The sequence below is a fragment of the Phascolarctos cinereus genome, unplaced genomic scaffold (assembly GCF_003287225.1).
Source record: "Phascolarctos cinereus isolate Bilbo 61053 unplaced genomic scaffold, phaCin_HiC Scaffold_4;HRSCAF=312, whole genome shotgun sequence".
NCBI lineage: Eukaryota > Metazoa > Chordata > Mammalia > Diprotodontia > Phascolarctidae > Phascolarctos > Phascolarctos cinereus.
In genome coordinates this window covers 259,068,726-259,085,493 of record NW_027555847.1, presented here as the reverse complement: position 1 = coordinate 259,085,493, position 16,768 = coordinate 259,068,726, and the positions used below count along the sequence as shown (strand labels likewise).

The window sequence follows — 16,768 nt, the reverse complement described above, 5'->3', positions numbered from 1 at the left end:
TCATCTGTTCTGTTATTGTTGTCTTTTGGAAAACAACTTTGTAGGTTAACCAGAATGCAAGAGAGCAAGTCACCCTGTCCTCTGGTATAGAATTCAATGCAATCAAATCCCTTGTTCTTGGCAAGATTTTAGGTAAGTAAGAGAAAGAGCACTTTTTTTCTTCAAAAAACACAGATCAAAAGTGTTATATCACACACACACACACACACACACACACACACACACACAAACCCCCTAATCTTTCTAAAAGAAATTCCTTGTCTTCAATTTAATTATGTAGTGAGTGACAATCAAGGTAGAAACTATACTTCTGTCAGAGTGCACATGTAATCATGGATAAGTGCTTCCTGTAAAATGAGCAAGTGTATTGCATTAAAAATAATTTCACACTTATCTCTCTCATTTGGCAATCAAACATAATGAAACATGGTATTTTGCTTATTCTCCAAAAAAGAAGAGCCACGATCAAAGGAGGCATAAAGACCACGGATTATTTATTAATCAGTTTCCAAATCTCCAAACCATCATCTGAAGCTAAGGTTAGAGTATTTGAAAGGAAAAGAAAAAGAGAAGCAGCTGTTTGTTTTCTTTCTGCTAATGAATGAGCCCTGGGAAGTGGCAGAAGTCCTGTTTTTTCCTGCTGTAATGTAGCTGATGGAGGTTTTGTGATTGCACTCTGTTATCCTTATACCCACTCTAGAAGTTTCATAGTCCTTATTTATTCCTGCCAAATTCTCCTGATTACATCACTCAAAATAGAATTATAATTTTAGAATCATAATTTGAATGCCTTTTTTTTCCCTTCTCATTTTCCAGTCCTTATCACCAAGGACAAAATTGATTTTTGGAAGTTTTCTTTTTTTAAGAGGAAAGAAAATATAAACACCATTGACATTTACTCATGACAGTGAGAATGAGAGCTTTATTTTGCTGCCTACTTCCTATTCTTGGATTATCAGTTATTAGTAACCTAGTTTATTTGGGGCAATTTGAGTAAAAAGAATAGTGTTGACCTTTTCAGCTACTTGTATTTTGATTCATTGGTCATTATTCTCTTTTCTTACATATATTCTCAACAGCTGAAACTACCTGAGTAAACATAGTGCTACTGGATAATCAAAACAGAAGACTGAAAAAGATGATGACTAGGTTTATACATTTGTTAAATGTTTATAGGCACTCTAGCAGGCATTAAAATTATGACTTCATGTTCTCCCAATGGGGGAGAAAGGTTGAATTGCACTATTCTGTAAGTGTACTACTGTTATAGTGATGATTTGCAAAATAATATTTAATAAACTGAACTGAAAAGATCATAATTTTACATGTAGAGTTAATAATATAGGTTAAACTATTAAGGTGGAACAGTGATTGGTAACCTTATTATTTGGTTTAAATGTAAATATATGATTATGAACCAATCTGACTAGAAATGGTGATTTTGTTTTATGATGCTATTTTGAAGATTAAACCAAATTTTGGTATGAGGTAACTCACTAAAATATACAACCTTAGTTAGAAAAGTATAGCTTTTATATTAAATTGTTATTAGTCATTATTGGCCTGGGCTTTATTCTGTAAGCTTATAGGGAAAAAAAAGTTTTTATTTTCAATTTTATAGAATCTTACAGAATTTTAGTAGTCATGTAAATGATTTGGATTCAGTTTTCTGAGATATTCCTTGACATGGTGCTATCATTTAATGAAAGACTTAGAAACTAGAAAACCTTGGGCAGATTATCACGCTGGGTATCGGTAATGTTATCCATAAACAGACATTGACAAAACTGAAAACCATTCCTCAATAGATAAATGTTCAAAGGATATGAACGGGCAGTTTTCAGAGGAAGATATCCAAGCTATTACTAACTGTATACAAAAATGTTAATCCTTAATTAGTGCTAATCCACTAATAACTAGAGAAATGTAAATTAAAAGTAACTGAGGTTCCACCACACGTTTCTTCAGACTGGTCAAGAGGACAATGACAAATGTTGGCGGGTGCTGCATGAAAACAGCCACATTTGTGCTCTCTTAGTGCAGCTGTAGATTGGTCCACCCACCCTCTGTGGAGAATAATTAGGAATTATGCCTCCAAAGTTTCTAAACTACTCATACCCTTTTACCTAGCTATATATTCTATATATAGCCTCTACCCCAAAGAAATTTTTTTTAAAAGAGGAAGAAGACCTTTATATACAAAAAAATAGTCATGGCAACTCTTTTTGTAGAAGCCCCAAACTGGACACTAGGAAGTAAAAGAGGAGTTTGTTGGGTTTTTTTTTTCCCCATCAGGGAATGGCTTAACAAATTATACCATAGGACAAAATGGAATAATATTCTTTCATAAGAAATGGCAAAATGAAATAGACAACTTCAGAAGAAACTCGGGAAGACCTCCATAAACTGATGCAAAGTAAAGTGAGCAGATCTAGAGGAGCAATTTAAACAATGACAACAATGTTAGAAAGAAAAACAACTTTGAAAGCCTATAAAACTCTGATTAATGGAATAATGAACTAAAAGCATAGAAGACATAAGATGAAACATGGTACTTATATTCTGCCAGAGAAATGATAAACTTGAAACACAGAGAGAGATATACATTTTCAGACATGACCAGTCTTGGAATTTGTTTTACTGGAATATGCATGTTTAAAATGAAGATTTTCTTCTTACTTTTTTTTTCCTTCTTTCTCTTTCCCTTCCTTCCTTCCTTCCCTTTCCTTTTCTCCCTTCCTTCTCTCTTCTCTTGTTTTCTCTTCTCTTTTTTCCTCTCCTCTTTTATTCTCTCCTCTTCTCTCTCTCCTCCCTCCCCCCATTGTTGTTCAATGGGAAGGACAGAAATTTAAAAAAAACAACTTAAAAACAGAAAAGAAAACATTTTATTTCCTTATGCCAAATTATAATAGCTCAAGAATTTCTGTGGCTGTCATTTTAATAGCCTCAGAGGTCAAGAACCAGAAGGGACCACAGAGGCCATCTTGTCTAACCCTCTCAATTTCCAGATAGGAAACAGACAAAGGATATTAAAGTGATTTGCCCAATTGACACACAGGTATGAGAATCAGAGATAGAATTTGAACACAGCCTCTGACTCCAGACCCAGTATTCTTTCCATTGTACCATGTTACTCCCTAAATATCATTATTTGCTTTTATAACAGCAAGTTAAAAAAAAAACAACTAATAATAGAAAATTACAGTGGAGTAAGTTTGTACCTTCTCTTTATTTTGATATTAATTTTCCATTTGACATATTTAAACATCTTTAGCTTAAAATATTTCTCCTAGAAAATATTTAATCTAGTCACTAATAAGTAGAAGCTTATGATATGCCAATAAAGTAAAATATAGTTAAATATGAGAATACCATATTGGTCAGAAAATGGGCTGACCCTATTATCACCCACATATGCAAAATAATATATCTCTAAAAGGAAAAACAGTTCATATATTGAAAAAATTAACATTATTTTAAAGTTTTATGTGAGTTGCCTGGGAAAAATAGTGAGGCCTACATTTTTATCAGTATAGTAACATAAGAGATATACTATGCAATAATGGACAGAAGCCTGACCCAAGAGTCAGCAGAACATCATTTCAATTCCTCTCTCTGACATATTTTGGCTATGTGACCTTGGTCAAATCTCTTAATATCTCAGTGCCCCTCAGAAAATTCTCTAAAATGATAAATTTCAGAAAATTTGCTGACCCACTGTGACAGAGGGAATTTCCTTACCAACTCCTCCTGAACTTATGAAATTATAGTGCAGCTTGGTGCTAGGGTTGTTAAAACCCTGTCCCTGGAGTCAGGAAGATCTGAGTTCAAAGCTGATTTTAGAAACTTTCTGCATATATAACTCTGGCCAACTAACTTAAGGTATCCTCCACCGTAAAATAGAAATCATAATGGCACCTATGTTCCTGGGTTGTTGTATGGCTCAAATAAGAAAGTATTCATAAAACTCTTAGTACCTGCCAGGCACATAGCAGGTGCTTAATAAATACTTATTTACTTCTTTCATTGTCCCAGACCAAAAAGACAAAGAAAAAATAGTAGGCCTGTTCTAACTGTAAGTTTTAGTCAAGGAGGCAAAAAGGTGCATCTAAATACATGAGTTAATAAGAGACCTGTAGCAATGGGTCTTAACAATAATTTAAGGAAGGGATAATTGTCCTTTTTTTTTTGTGAGGCAATCAGGGTTAAATGACTTGCCCAGGATCACACAGCCAGTAAGTGTCAAGTGTTGGAGGCCAGATTTGAACTCAGGTGCTCCTGACTCCAGGTCCAATGCTCTATCCACTGTGTCTCCTTCTCCTAGCTGCCCCTGGGGTAGCTGTCTTTTACATTCAGAGACTAAGTTTGACCCATTATCAGAGAACTACAAAATTTGTCCAAAACACCCTCAACTGAATTACATTTATTTTTCTTCTATCTGTGTATATGATATGACTTTGTGTGAGTAACAAATGTGCAACAGAATTGTCTGGACAAATCTTCAAGGTAACTTTAGTTTTGTAGGCATAGCTTTTGTGTAAAGGAATGATTAATGACTGCTATAAAAAAATTCATGAGTTTGACTACATTTGACTGTTATCCCAAAATACGTTCAGAATTTTTAAAGATATTTAAGACTTCAGCATTTTGAGAAATTGTTATAGTCACAATTAATATGTGCTGAAGATACTGGGAGACAGGAAGGGGTATTTAAAAACTTGCTGCCCAGACATTTTCATATGTCTTACTTGATTTTTAATTTCTGCAATTTAAATTTACTCTTACCTGATCTTCAGCAGAAACAAAACAGCTGGTTGCCATCATTAGAATACTTATCTTTCCTTTATATGAAGACAGTAAAGTCATTCCAAATTTCTCTACTCGAAGTTAAATATATTCCTTATTCTTTAATCTTGTTTTTTGGTCTTTTTCAATTCAATTTAATTCAATTTAGTTCAATTCCAGAAGCATATATTGAGTTCCTCTGGTATCCAAAGACACAGTGCTAGGTGTTAAGAATTCAAAGACAAAAAAATATTTTTAAAGACTTTTTACTTTAAATTTTTTCATTTATTAAATAAAAGATCTTTTATGAAAACCTTCATTTTAAACACTGTGAAGGGATTGATAAGAAGCCATGGTCACTTCAATTACACTCCAGTTGAACTAATTAGTCTTTTCCAACATGGTAAAAATTAAAAATTGTTTCATTCCTGAATGTATGCAGATATAATATTTTAATGTAAATATGTACAATTGAAAGCAAATAGAAGTGCGATTAAGTTTTTAATGAATATTTCTTCCAACATATAACTAATTTTTACTTTTTTCATGTTTTGGAGATTGGCCTCAACCTACTTTTCTAGCCTTGCATTGGAATTATGTATTCTGTTTCTTTTGATTAACAGAAAATAGTGATGTTGACCAGGAGACAATGAAAGCCAACTCTCAGGGGTTCACTGGATGTCTCTCTTCTGTGCAGTTTAACCATATTGCTCCTTTGAAGGCTGCTTTACACCACTCCAGTTTAGCCCCAGTCACTGTTAAAGGACATGTAGCTGAATCCAATTGTGGCACTTTAAGTGGAGCTGAGTCAACACTGAGTGAAACAACACATTCATTTGCAGGTAGCATATTATTTTCCTTTTTTCTCCTCCCTGACAGGGCTTGCCCATTGAGTGTGCAGTACTCCTCACATTGTCATTACTTTACACTGGGTGACACCTTGGGGGTAGTTTTCTAAATTTGTTCCATTTGGCCTGTTTAGCTTTATTTTCAAGCCTTCTTCTTTTCCATGTTCTTTGCTTCTTATTCATTTGGAAATAATCCACTGAACAATTGTAAATGTCTCCATACTCTGTGATGCATCCAGATGTTCTGCTCTCTTTTCAAACATGTGTAAATTACTTAAGAACCCTACTTTCTACTTGTTTCTGTCACTATCCTTTTTTCTGCTACAGATCATTCTGGACCAATAGATGAGGGAGAACCCTTAGCTAATGCAATCAGAAGTGACTCTGCAATAATTGGAGGTAATAGGGACTATGGTAGTAGTTTCCTTAAGACTTTTTATTTTAATAATTATTGCTATTTGATTATTGGTAAGAGACACATGCAAAGAACTGCAGTTTCATTTTAAAAGCTTCAGGCACTTGGAAGGATCATCAACAAACTAGTTTTCTTGTTTACCATTTTTCTAATATCTTCTTGACATCAACTTCCCTAGAAATAGTTGGCCTAAATAGTTGAAGAATCCGCTGAAGCATAAAATTTTAAGAATAGTTGCAGAGCCGTCTAATGCAAGCATCACAATATGGAAATGGACACCAGGTGCCCTTAGGCATACAGCATATGCATAAGGAAAAAGCATTCTGATGGCTTCCTGGACACACGGCTGCTTTTACAAGTGGGTTATATTAAGAGTAATGGAATCTGTGATAAAATTTCTATTTAAAGCACACATTTTGTGCTGCCTTATTGCTTAAGAAAATGGGAATTTACACGTGTTTAGAGGCTTTCCCCAAGGAAAGCATCTTTTGCTTTGATTTCAAATTGAGAAAGCAGTAAGATCCTTTTTAATTTTTTTTCCCCTTTCCTGGCAATAGGAATAATGTGCTCTCTGAGGTCTAATTATCATATCAAAAAGTGAGTCAAAACAGCACATGTTTACATTTTCTCTCACTGGAGAGGCAGCATGGTAGAGTAGACAACAAAACAAATTCTGGATTCTGAAAATACGCATTATGGTTCTTTAGCTTGTGCCATTTGAGCATGCCACACTTATTTGAACACAGCTTTTCTCCAAAGAGAGAATTATTCAAACATTGATGTTCTGTGCATTTTTCTTACAGCCTTAGTGTTCCCATTTTATGAATATAAAATAAGAGTCAAAAATGGGTTAAGAATATATAACTGGCATTTCTTTATTTCTACAATGAAATACACTATTATTGTTCTGAAGCAGTTGACAGAAAGGGTAAATGTTTAAAGAGACTGGTTCATTTATTTTGTTTAAGAATCAAAACTTGACACTGTGGGGTATAAATGATCCTCAATATTTCTTAGTCTGATATCTTTTTTCTGTATTTAAAGAGCACCAACTATGATTATACACAAAAGTTAGTGACAAAGCATAAAATTAAGTCAGGCCAAAATGCCTGATATAATGGAAAGATAGCTGGGTTTAGAGTCAAAAGACTGAGGTTTGCTTGCTCTGTCACTTATTATTTAAATGCAGTCAATTCAAGCGTATAGAGTAGCCCTTTTTGAAATAGTCAGGTCTTCAGAAAACTACAATGACATGTATATTATTTCCTTGGGCAAGTCACTCACCTCTCTTGTGCCTTGGTAAGATGAAGAGGTTGGACTAGATGATCTTAAAATGTCCTTTCTAGCTCTAAATAAAAGAACCAATGAAAGACCTTTGTACATCTCACAGAGCAATGAATAGATACAATTGAATCTTTCAAATAATTTATAAAGTTCAAAGTAGAAAGGAAAAATTAGAACCAACTTTCAAGTGTAAGAATGAGTAATACTTGAGAATTCTTTTTAGAATGCCTAAAAAAAAATTAGCTGTGAGTTTTGAGACAGACTGCAAATAGAGAAGAAGAAGAATATAGGTTTTTTAAATTATTTTAACATGGAATTTCCTTTTTGTTGTTGTATGAGAATAGATTCCAATTAAATTAAAATTATCCTTCCCTACCAAGAAATTTATAGCATGTGTGTATACACACACACACAAACATACACACATATATGTATATACATATGTGTGTGTGTATATATATATATATATATATATATATATATATAGTTCAAGAAACTTATGGTATATGTATTAATCTCTATCTTAAGGTTTTCTTTGAGGGGAAGGGTAATTTTAATTTAATTGGTATATGTTATATATATGAAAGCAAATCTGTATCTGTTAAGATATTAAGACTGACTCATATATTATGATATACTATATATTTATATATTTAAATATGTATATGTAGTCAGTCTACTTGGTCTCAGTCTTAACACTTTTACAGATACAGATTTGCTGGCCTGAAGGGATCCTGTAATTCACCTTTGAATATGACAGTGGGCATGGTATAGAACACTTTGAGCCAGGGTGGGGTAGGAGAACATTGATCATTTGAAGACATATACTGTCAGCACAGAACATGAATGGTTTTCTTCAAGTCCATCCTCTTATTTAGCAGGTATCCTAATCTGTGACACATTTTTTGTAGACTAAGTCCAGGATTAAATTGTATATACATTATATATATATTTCTGAACTATTCAAGTTAAAGTTCATGCCAATTGACTGTCCTCTCTCCATTCAATTGGAGAGGTAGCATTTATTATTGACCATGTAGTAATTGCTTCTGTAATTCCTTGAAAATTACAGTCGCTACTGAAGTTTTAAAATTTATTTGAAGTTTGTCACAAAGTTGAAACTGAGCTAAATAAGCTATTTGTTAAAGACAAATTAACTCCTTAGCTTTTTTCATTTCCTTTCCAATATTTGGAAGATATAATGTACTTGAGTCTATGGGTGCCTTTCCATACTGACTCAGTCCAATTTCCAATGTTTGTATTATTTCTATGGAAATAATTACAATCACATTGTAATCTTTACAATCCCATAATTGCCTCCTGAATAGAAGGAACATCTCCTGGGGGAAGTTATGTAGCATGTGAATTAGAAAGCCACATAGTACAGAGTGCCGGCTCTGGGGACAAAGGACTTGGGTTTAAATCTTTCCTCTGACACTTACTACTTGTGTGACCTTAGGTAATACATTTAGACTTCCTGTGCCTCAGTTTCATCATCTGCAAAATGAGTTGGGCAAGAATGGCTTCTGAGAGCTTTTCTGTGTTTGACCCTATAATGGCATGTTCTTTGTTTCCTATTAACTATCACATCAGTAAGTACTGAAATACTCAATTGTGTTATGCAGTAGGAAAATGAAAATGCTAGTTTCAAATTTTAAAAAAATCATAGAAGTAGAGCTGGAAGGGACTTCAGAGGTCATCTACCATAATGCCTTCATTTCACAAATTAGGAAACTGAGACCGAAAAAGCTCAACATCCTATGGATACTAAATATTAGAGCAGGATTTAAATCCGAGTCTTCTGACTTCAAACCCTGCACTATTTCCTCTTCTTCATGACAAATATGCCAAAATATGGTGCCTTACCTCTAGTTAGCAACTAAGTTGGCTATGAATGAAGCAAAAAGCATGTTTTAGTTCCTGGGAAATTTAACTCCAGGCTTATAAGCTTGACATCAGTGAACATTATTTAAATGTTAGTAAGCACTCAATGAATAGTGCTTTGTGACTTTAACCATGTTTTGTTTTATAAAATTCTTGAGATTCTAGAATTCTTAATGTGAGAAATGAGCTTAGTTTCAGGTTTAAACTCCTTTCAGATTTCATTAAATGTCCTAGAAGATTCTCTCCCAATGATTTTATTTAGCTAAGAAAATAATTTATTTTTTAAAAAGTATATCATGCAATTAAAAAATATACATCTTACTCTTAATCAAGATCTGATTTCATGAGATATTGCTTATCTCTCTTTTTTATTTTAATCTATTTTACATTGTCTATTATAGATTGTTTATTATATTATTTGTATTATTTATTATATTATTTGTATTATGTATTATTTGTGCTATTATATCTAATATAATATATTATATATAGATTATTTATTATATTATTTATTATAGATTATTTATTATAATCTATTTTAATTATCAGATTCTCTCTACAGTTTTCTTTTAATGGGAAAATAGCCTTCAGTGGAGAAAGGCATCTGTAAGGGGAAGTCAGAGATGGGTGAATTAACCTGGCATTTGTTATTATATGGTTTTATCTAAGACTTAAATATACAATGTACTAAGTAAGAGATTTTATAGTTTTGGCTCCTTTAGTCCACTAGCATTAACTATTGTTGAAATTATTTATAAATAGTTAACTTGAATTTCCTATCTCTGCAAAATATTCTCATGCCAATTCTATTTCCAAGTTAGTAAGATTTCAATAGATGCTTTTTTGCCAGGACTCCAGGAATCTGAACATGGGCTACCACCAAGATTCAAAATGAAATCAAAAGTTTGCAAAAGCAGAATACTTGCTAGTACCTTAAGGCATAAAAAAGTATTTTCCTAACAACAAATCAGTGAAGTAGATTAGAATTTTTAATTATACTTATTTATGTACCTCCTTAGGATAATGTGTGTGTGTGTGTGTGTGTGTGTGTGTGTGTGTGTGTGTGTGTGTGTGTTTTAAGAATACCCCACTAGGGTAGATGGTATATGTTTTTCTTTCTACATTTAACAGAAAAAGAAATAGTGGGTCAGAGAGGTTAAGTGACTTGCCCAAAGTCACATAGTAAATACATTTTTTGAGAGTGGATTCAAAGGTCTCCTAAATCCAAGTTAATCACTTTCTACTCCACTATTCTACCTCATAACTACACCTAAACTATAAGCTTCCTTAGAATATTTAAAGAACTTGACTGACTAAATCAAGGGTTCTTAATTTTTTGTGTGATAGACCCCTTTGACAATCAGGAGACACCTATGGATCCCTTCTCAAAATAATGATTTTAAATGCAAAAAATAAAATACATAGGATACAAAAGAAACTGATTATATTGAAATGCAATGGGTTTTTGTTTTGTTTGTTTGTTTGTTTGTTTTTTAAAGTCCCCAGATTCCAGGTTATACATACCTTGTCTGAATGGACTGAATAGGACGATGCTGATATTGCCACTCAAGCCATACTTGTCACAACTCATACATTTCAACCTATTTCAGTCAATAACTTCTAGTCCTTAATATTAAAATTTGAATGATTATATATCAAAATAATTATCTACAAACTAGTGAGACATCACTTTAAAAAGTGTTCATAACATCAAAATGAGACAGAAAATATGTGCTGAAAATTTATATTTTGTTTAAGAAGACAGTTCTTTCAGGTGATTTCTTTAAAAAACAAACTAGAATTCTTTTAAATCTAAATAATTATTTACATTTAATAGATCCATACATTACAAATACCAAATTCCTCTGTCACTAACACATGAGATTTAAAACGGAAGTTAACTTTACCTTACCTTTTGTTGTTGTTGTTGTTGTTGTTGTTTGTTTTTGCTAGGCAATAGGGTTAAGTGACTTGCCCCGGGTCACACAGCTACTAGGTGTCAAGTGACTGATCTGAGACCTGATTTGAATTCAGTTCCTCCTGACTCCAGGGCCGGTGCTGTATCCACCGTGCCACCTAGCTGCCCCAATTTTACCTTATCTTAATGAAAAACATCACAGTGAGTCCAAATTGGACTAATCAAAAATTTGATGAATATTGTTAGTTATCAACAATCAGTACTACTCTGCAAAAATTTCCAGGATCCGGAAATATGTTTCTGCTTCCTACGTGAATATATGCATATATATGAACATATATACATATACACACATGTATATATATGTATATGTATTTATATGTAACTTTAATCTCACTAGAAACAGTGGATTGATTTCTAAGCTTTCCACATTATGCACTATGTGGAATCAATGGGTTAGTGACTAGTGCAGAATCTTAACATGTGTCCATTTCTTTTTTCTTTGCTAAGAGAACAATTTCAAAAGATTTAAGACACTGACTAGCTAAATAGTCTCAGTATCTTCCTCTCTATAGATAATTTTTTAAAAATGTAAAAAAATACCTATAATCCTTTTGATATTAAGATTTATCTTTTTTCAATATTATCATAGTACACATATTCACCAGTCTGTCATCATCAAGGTATTTCAAAGTAATTTCATTAAACCTCGCCCTCATTCTAATCTCATAAAAAATATTTGTATGTTTTTAAGCCTTCCAAAATGTGTATGTTTTAATCATTCAAACATTCCAATATGACGTTCACACAGTGATGTGGACATGAGGGCCTGTGCAGAAATCTAAATACATTCAAATGGATTCTTACAAGTTTAGATTAAAGCCATAAAATAAGAAGGTGACATAGAATTTGATGGGGCCCAGAAGCAATATAAAATTTATAATACTACTTGTGTTATGATGTTAGAAATATATGGAATTCTAAAACTTTCAAAAATAGATTATCAGCTTTTGTTGAAGCTTAGACATTTTATTATCTCTTCCTGGCCAATGAAAACTCAGGGTACTTTCTATTCAATCACCTCTTTTGGAAAAATACTTATTATTTGGAGACTGATTCCAAGCATTTTTTTTTCTTTCCCCCACTAGGTGTGATAGCAGTTGTGATATTTATCTTGCTTTGCATCACTGCCATTGCAATACGGATTTATCAACAGAAAAGCTTGTACAAAAAAAATGAGACAAAGAGGGCGGAAAATGAAGACTGTGCTGAAACTGCCCTGAAAAGTGAGCTCACTGTGCAAAATAGAGTTAATGAAAATCAGAAAGAATATTTCTTTTGATTGGAAGTTATGATTTACTTTAATACTATGATAGTTTGACTTTCTTGCTAAGCCAGGGGCTCTCAATGAACAAAAAAGAAAAAAAAATAAAATAAGCTCTTGCACTCAAAGTAAATGCAATGGATTTGCAGAACTCTTATACTGCATTTGTTTCAGTCTCAGTGATTGCTCTAGCAGGCCTCTTTCAATGACATATATTCCTTAGCTATCATAAATGCATTTTATGTAACAGTGAATTAGATATTGTAACCAATTTCATTGTTGATAGTTTCTGACCGTTCTGATGTGTTCCTCTACACCTGAAGTTTAACATGTGTAATGCATATGGATTTTAAATGGGAGAATTGTTATGAACCTGTTACCCTACTCCTCTTTTAAAATGAAATTCAGGAGTTTTGTTCAAGGACAACATTCAAAGTTTAGCTATAATGCTTCATTTTAATAGATTTTTCTTTTTTTGTCTGTGTTCCCTTTAGTTATCCCTTATTTATGAAAAGAAACTGGGAAAAAGTAATTGACTAGTATGACCACCTAGTTGTGAGTGATAGCCGAGTAACCCAAAATAAATAACTCTGTTGATTCTCCCTGTAAGATGGTCAATGTTATGCATTATTAGACTGGGAATGAAACTGTTTCAGAATACAGGTTTTTGTTTTTCTTTGTGTGTTTACTCAATTAGGGTAAAACCAATGTTGGATTTAAAGTAAGAATAGCCAAAATATGCAGAAATGGGCTCTTAGCATATTATGCTTTTCTTTTTAGTAGCTTGTTATCTCAGTTTAGAAATGGCAGCCTATAGTTGCTGCCTGATATTAAACACATGTAGAATATATGATTTTTACCCTATATTGATTCATATGTTCCTTAGTTCTTTGCAAACTCATTCTGTCTCCACTTCTACTTAAAGGAAATATAACCACAAATATTTTCCCCAAGCATACAAAATGGTATGTTGATTGACTTTTCCTAAAGTTTATTATATTACTTCCGTCATCTCAGCCTGTAACTGAATTCTACAAGTGGGCTTGTCATATACTAGAAAAAAAAAGTTCTATCTTATTGCTGTAAATCTCTACTTCCCTTTCTAAATGTTGATTTGTTTCTAGTTATACATTTCCCTATGTATTAGATATTTTCTTATTCTTTTGTTCACAATGTTTTATTTGACATTTCTTGGAACAGAAGATATGACAAATTTAATATTATTTCTAAAAAAATTATTGTGAGGGAGAAGGCATATTGTTATATTATCATATTCACTAAATTTACTTATCTAGACCATCTCCATGAAAAGACTTCAAAACTATACAACTCTTATTGAAAGATAACATGAATTATTACCAAATGCATTTTCAGTATGATGTGTAAAATATGTGAGAGGAAAATTCTAAGTGTAGTGTTATGGGGATAGTTCCATAATAATCAGGCAAAGATGATTAGAAAGTTGCATGCTACTACCATTTGGATTCCAAAAGCCACTTAAGAAGAGGTGCTATACTATCCTATTCTCTTACCTTGTGCCTGCCAAGTAGAATCTTTAGTTCCCTCATACCAGGACAAGTTGGAAATGTATATTTACATCCCAATGACCTCTTTAAAATAAACAAACTATAGTTCTGTTTTTTTTCCCTGATAGAATAAAAACAAATCCTATCTTTTTTATTGTTGTTTTTTCAGAAGTGAGCTGTTTTCTCTCATAGCATTATATTTACATTGGTGTTGCTTTGAAAGTATGTTAAAAAAAAAAGAACTAAGGATGCTAATTAATGCAGTAATTTTGAAATGGAAGAAGAAAGGAAATGTCATTATGAATGATAGATTTAGTTTCCCCCAAAGACTTGTGATGGTTAGGAAAGGATTCTCCAAAGTAAAGATGGATTTTTTCATCAACACAGCTGTCTATTGATGTTATGATATCACCACATCGTTCAGAGGGAGCAAATGTTCATTTTATCCCATAGGAGAATTAACTGGATTAGTAGTTGAAGTTTAAACAGGTTCATATTCGAAGAAGCAGCATAGACCATTGTTGGCTGCATTCCTAGAGGGACAAAATAATGGTAGCACCAAAGTGCATTGAAACATAACATACCATCCAGTTGTCCCTTCACTGGCCTTCCTTTCCCAATTTGTAAACTTTCTCCTCTTGTCTGTTAATAATAAAAAGCATTTTTGAAATAAAATGAGGTAATATTTTTAAAAGTTGTATAAATGTTTTAAATTGGGGAAATATATGCTAATTTTTTTTCTAAAACAGTAAAAACTTGTAGATGTGCGCTTTCTGTACTGGTGAGTGTATTTCTTTATAAGCTTTGATATATTTTGGGCTGTTATGATTGATTAACTAATGCTGAAGTTACTATGGTAAGTACTTTTTAATCAAATAAAAAATGCAAGAAAACTAAATTTTTACTGATGGCTATGTATAAAGAGAACCTATGAATTATAATGATTTATATATTCTCCAATTAGACTTTTTTCAGAAAACATTTCGCTTGATCAGTCAACAGGTATTGATTGATTCACAAATACACTCTGCTCTGAACTATGCTCTGGTTTATATTTTTATCTTTACATAGTTTTATTGGAGTACATTTCAAACACGTAGGACCAAATTACAAACCACCTCATCAATTTTAAATGATAAAGCAGAAATACAAGAGCATATATATTTCTGACACTATAATTTTGGAAGGGAGAGAAGAGGCAAAAGGAGAGAGAAAGAAAGACAGAAAGACAGAAAGAAAGAAAGAAAGAAAGAAAGAAAGAAAGAAAGAAAGAAAGAAAGAAGAAAGAAAGAAAGAAAGAAAGAAAGAAAGAAAAGAAAGAAAAAAAAAGGAAAAAGGAAGGAAGGAAGGAAGGAAGGAAGGAAGGAAGGAAGGAAGGAGAAAGAAAGAAAGAGAAAGAAAAAAGGAGAGGAGGGAAGGAAAAAAGGAGATTAGGGAAAGAAGGTAAGAAAAAAAGGAAGAAAGGATCAAGGAGGAAAGAAAGAAAGAATTAATGAAATAAAAAAGAGAGGAAAGAAGTCATATTAGATTTGATGTTGAAAGGCCTAATTTTTCCCAAAATTTTATAAAACCAAATTGATTACATAGATAGAATGGCTAATGTGTGGTCCCCTCAGATTCCAATAAGTGTGTAAAAAGTAATTTCATTTTGTTTTTAACAAAAGACATTTTCATGAAATCCTCAAAATATTACCTGTAAAACTGTTCTTTCCACACATGCTCTAAATAAATCATGGGAAATACGAAAAAATAAGTAAATTGAATTGTTAAGAATAAAGAACTTTAAAACCCTCAACATTTATTTGACTGATAAACAATATGGTTCTTCTTTATAGAGACACATGGATCTTGTGAGATCCCTTCCAAACCTACATTCTAAATTTTATTTAGGAGAGGAAAAAGAGGGAAACAACAGAAATTTACAAGCTTGAGTTGCTTCATCAAAAAAGTGAACAGTACTCTTCTAGATTTTCCTCAGATTATTATTATATGACAATATTTCTTTGAAGAATTATCAGTGTGTTTGATGTGTTTTCCACACGTAAATCCCTTTAGCTAATCTCTGATTGTTCCAAACAAAATGGGCCAGTGGTCACTTTCACTCAGCTTCATGGAATTAAAAATAGAAGTTAGCTGGGCCAGCTCACATGTGTCACCAAAATCTTCAGAACTGGGGAACACATACATTCTAAAGGTTAAAATGTTTCAGATTTTTGTTGTTGTTTCATTTTGTTTTCAAAATCACTGTTTTCCAAACGCTTCACTAGAACCTTTGGTTAGTTGTACTGATGCCCTTGCTGTGTCTCAGTCTTTACTGTCTCTTGCAAATTTCTGAGTAATGAGTTATGATAATAATGGTAACAAAAGGAAGAAGAATCATTGTATATGATGATGTGTGTATGTGTAGGTATCTGACTAACTAGACATATGTATGTGTATACAATATACATATATGAATACTGTATACGCATACACACACAAACACATAGCAGTAGAAATGGTGGATAGACAGATTGTAGGTCTACAGGGTGGGGAGGGTATATTCGTAAAGGTACATCCATAGATATGTGCCAAATTGCAAAACCTTGAAAACCCTGTTTTAACCAAAAGAAAACATGAACAGAGATGGATTTCAGCTATTTATTTTCTGGACTGCAAAGTCTAAGTAAAATCTAAAAAAAATTTTTTAAATTGTGAGTATTACTTAATATGCATTCATTTCACACCCAGGCAGGAACCATATTTCTATTGTAATATTCATATCCATAAAAATGTAGAGCTGAG

The 16,768-nt window shown here is 32.6% G+C and overlaps 1 protein-coding gene across 2 annotated transcripts in view; it reads left to right on the top strand.

The window, feature by feature from the left end:
* Positions 1–15,190, top strand: part of CNTNAP4 (contactin associated protein family member 4) — a 582,938-nt gene extending 567,748 nt beyond the window's left edge. Inside the window, exons 21-24 of one of the 2 annotated variants that reach the window (XM_020976684.2) lie at positions 45–132; positions 5,409–5,627; positions 5,961–6,032; positions 12,283–15,190. In XM_020976684.2, the coding sequence (XP_020832343.1) occupies positions 45–132; positions 5,409–5,627; positions 5,961–6,032; positions 12,283–12,476 (573 nt within the window). In that variant the 3' untranslated portion in view covers positions 12,477–15,190. The remainder of the gene's footprint in view (positions 1–44; positions 133–5,408; positions 5,628–5,960; positions 6,033–12,282) is intronic. The other variant, XM_020976685.2, reaches the window with a different exon arrangement.
* Positions 15,191–16,768: the final 1,578 nt, after the last annotated feature.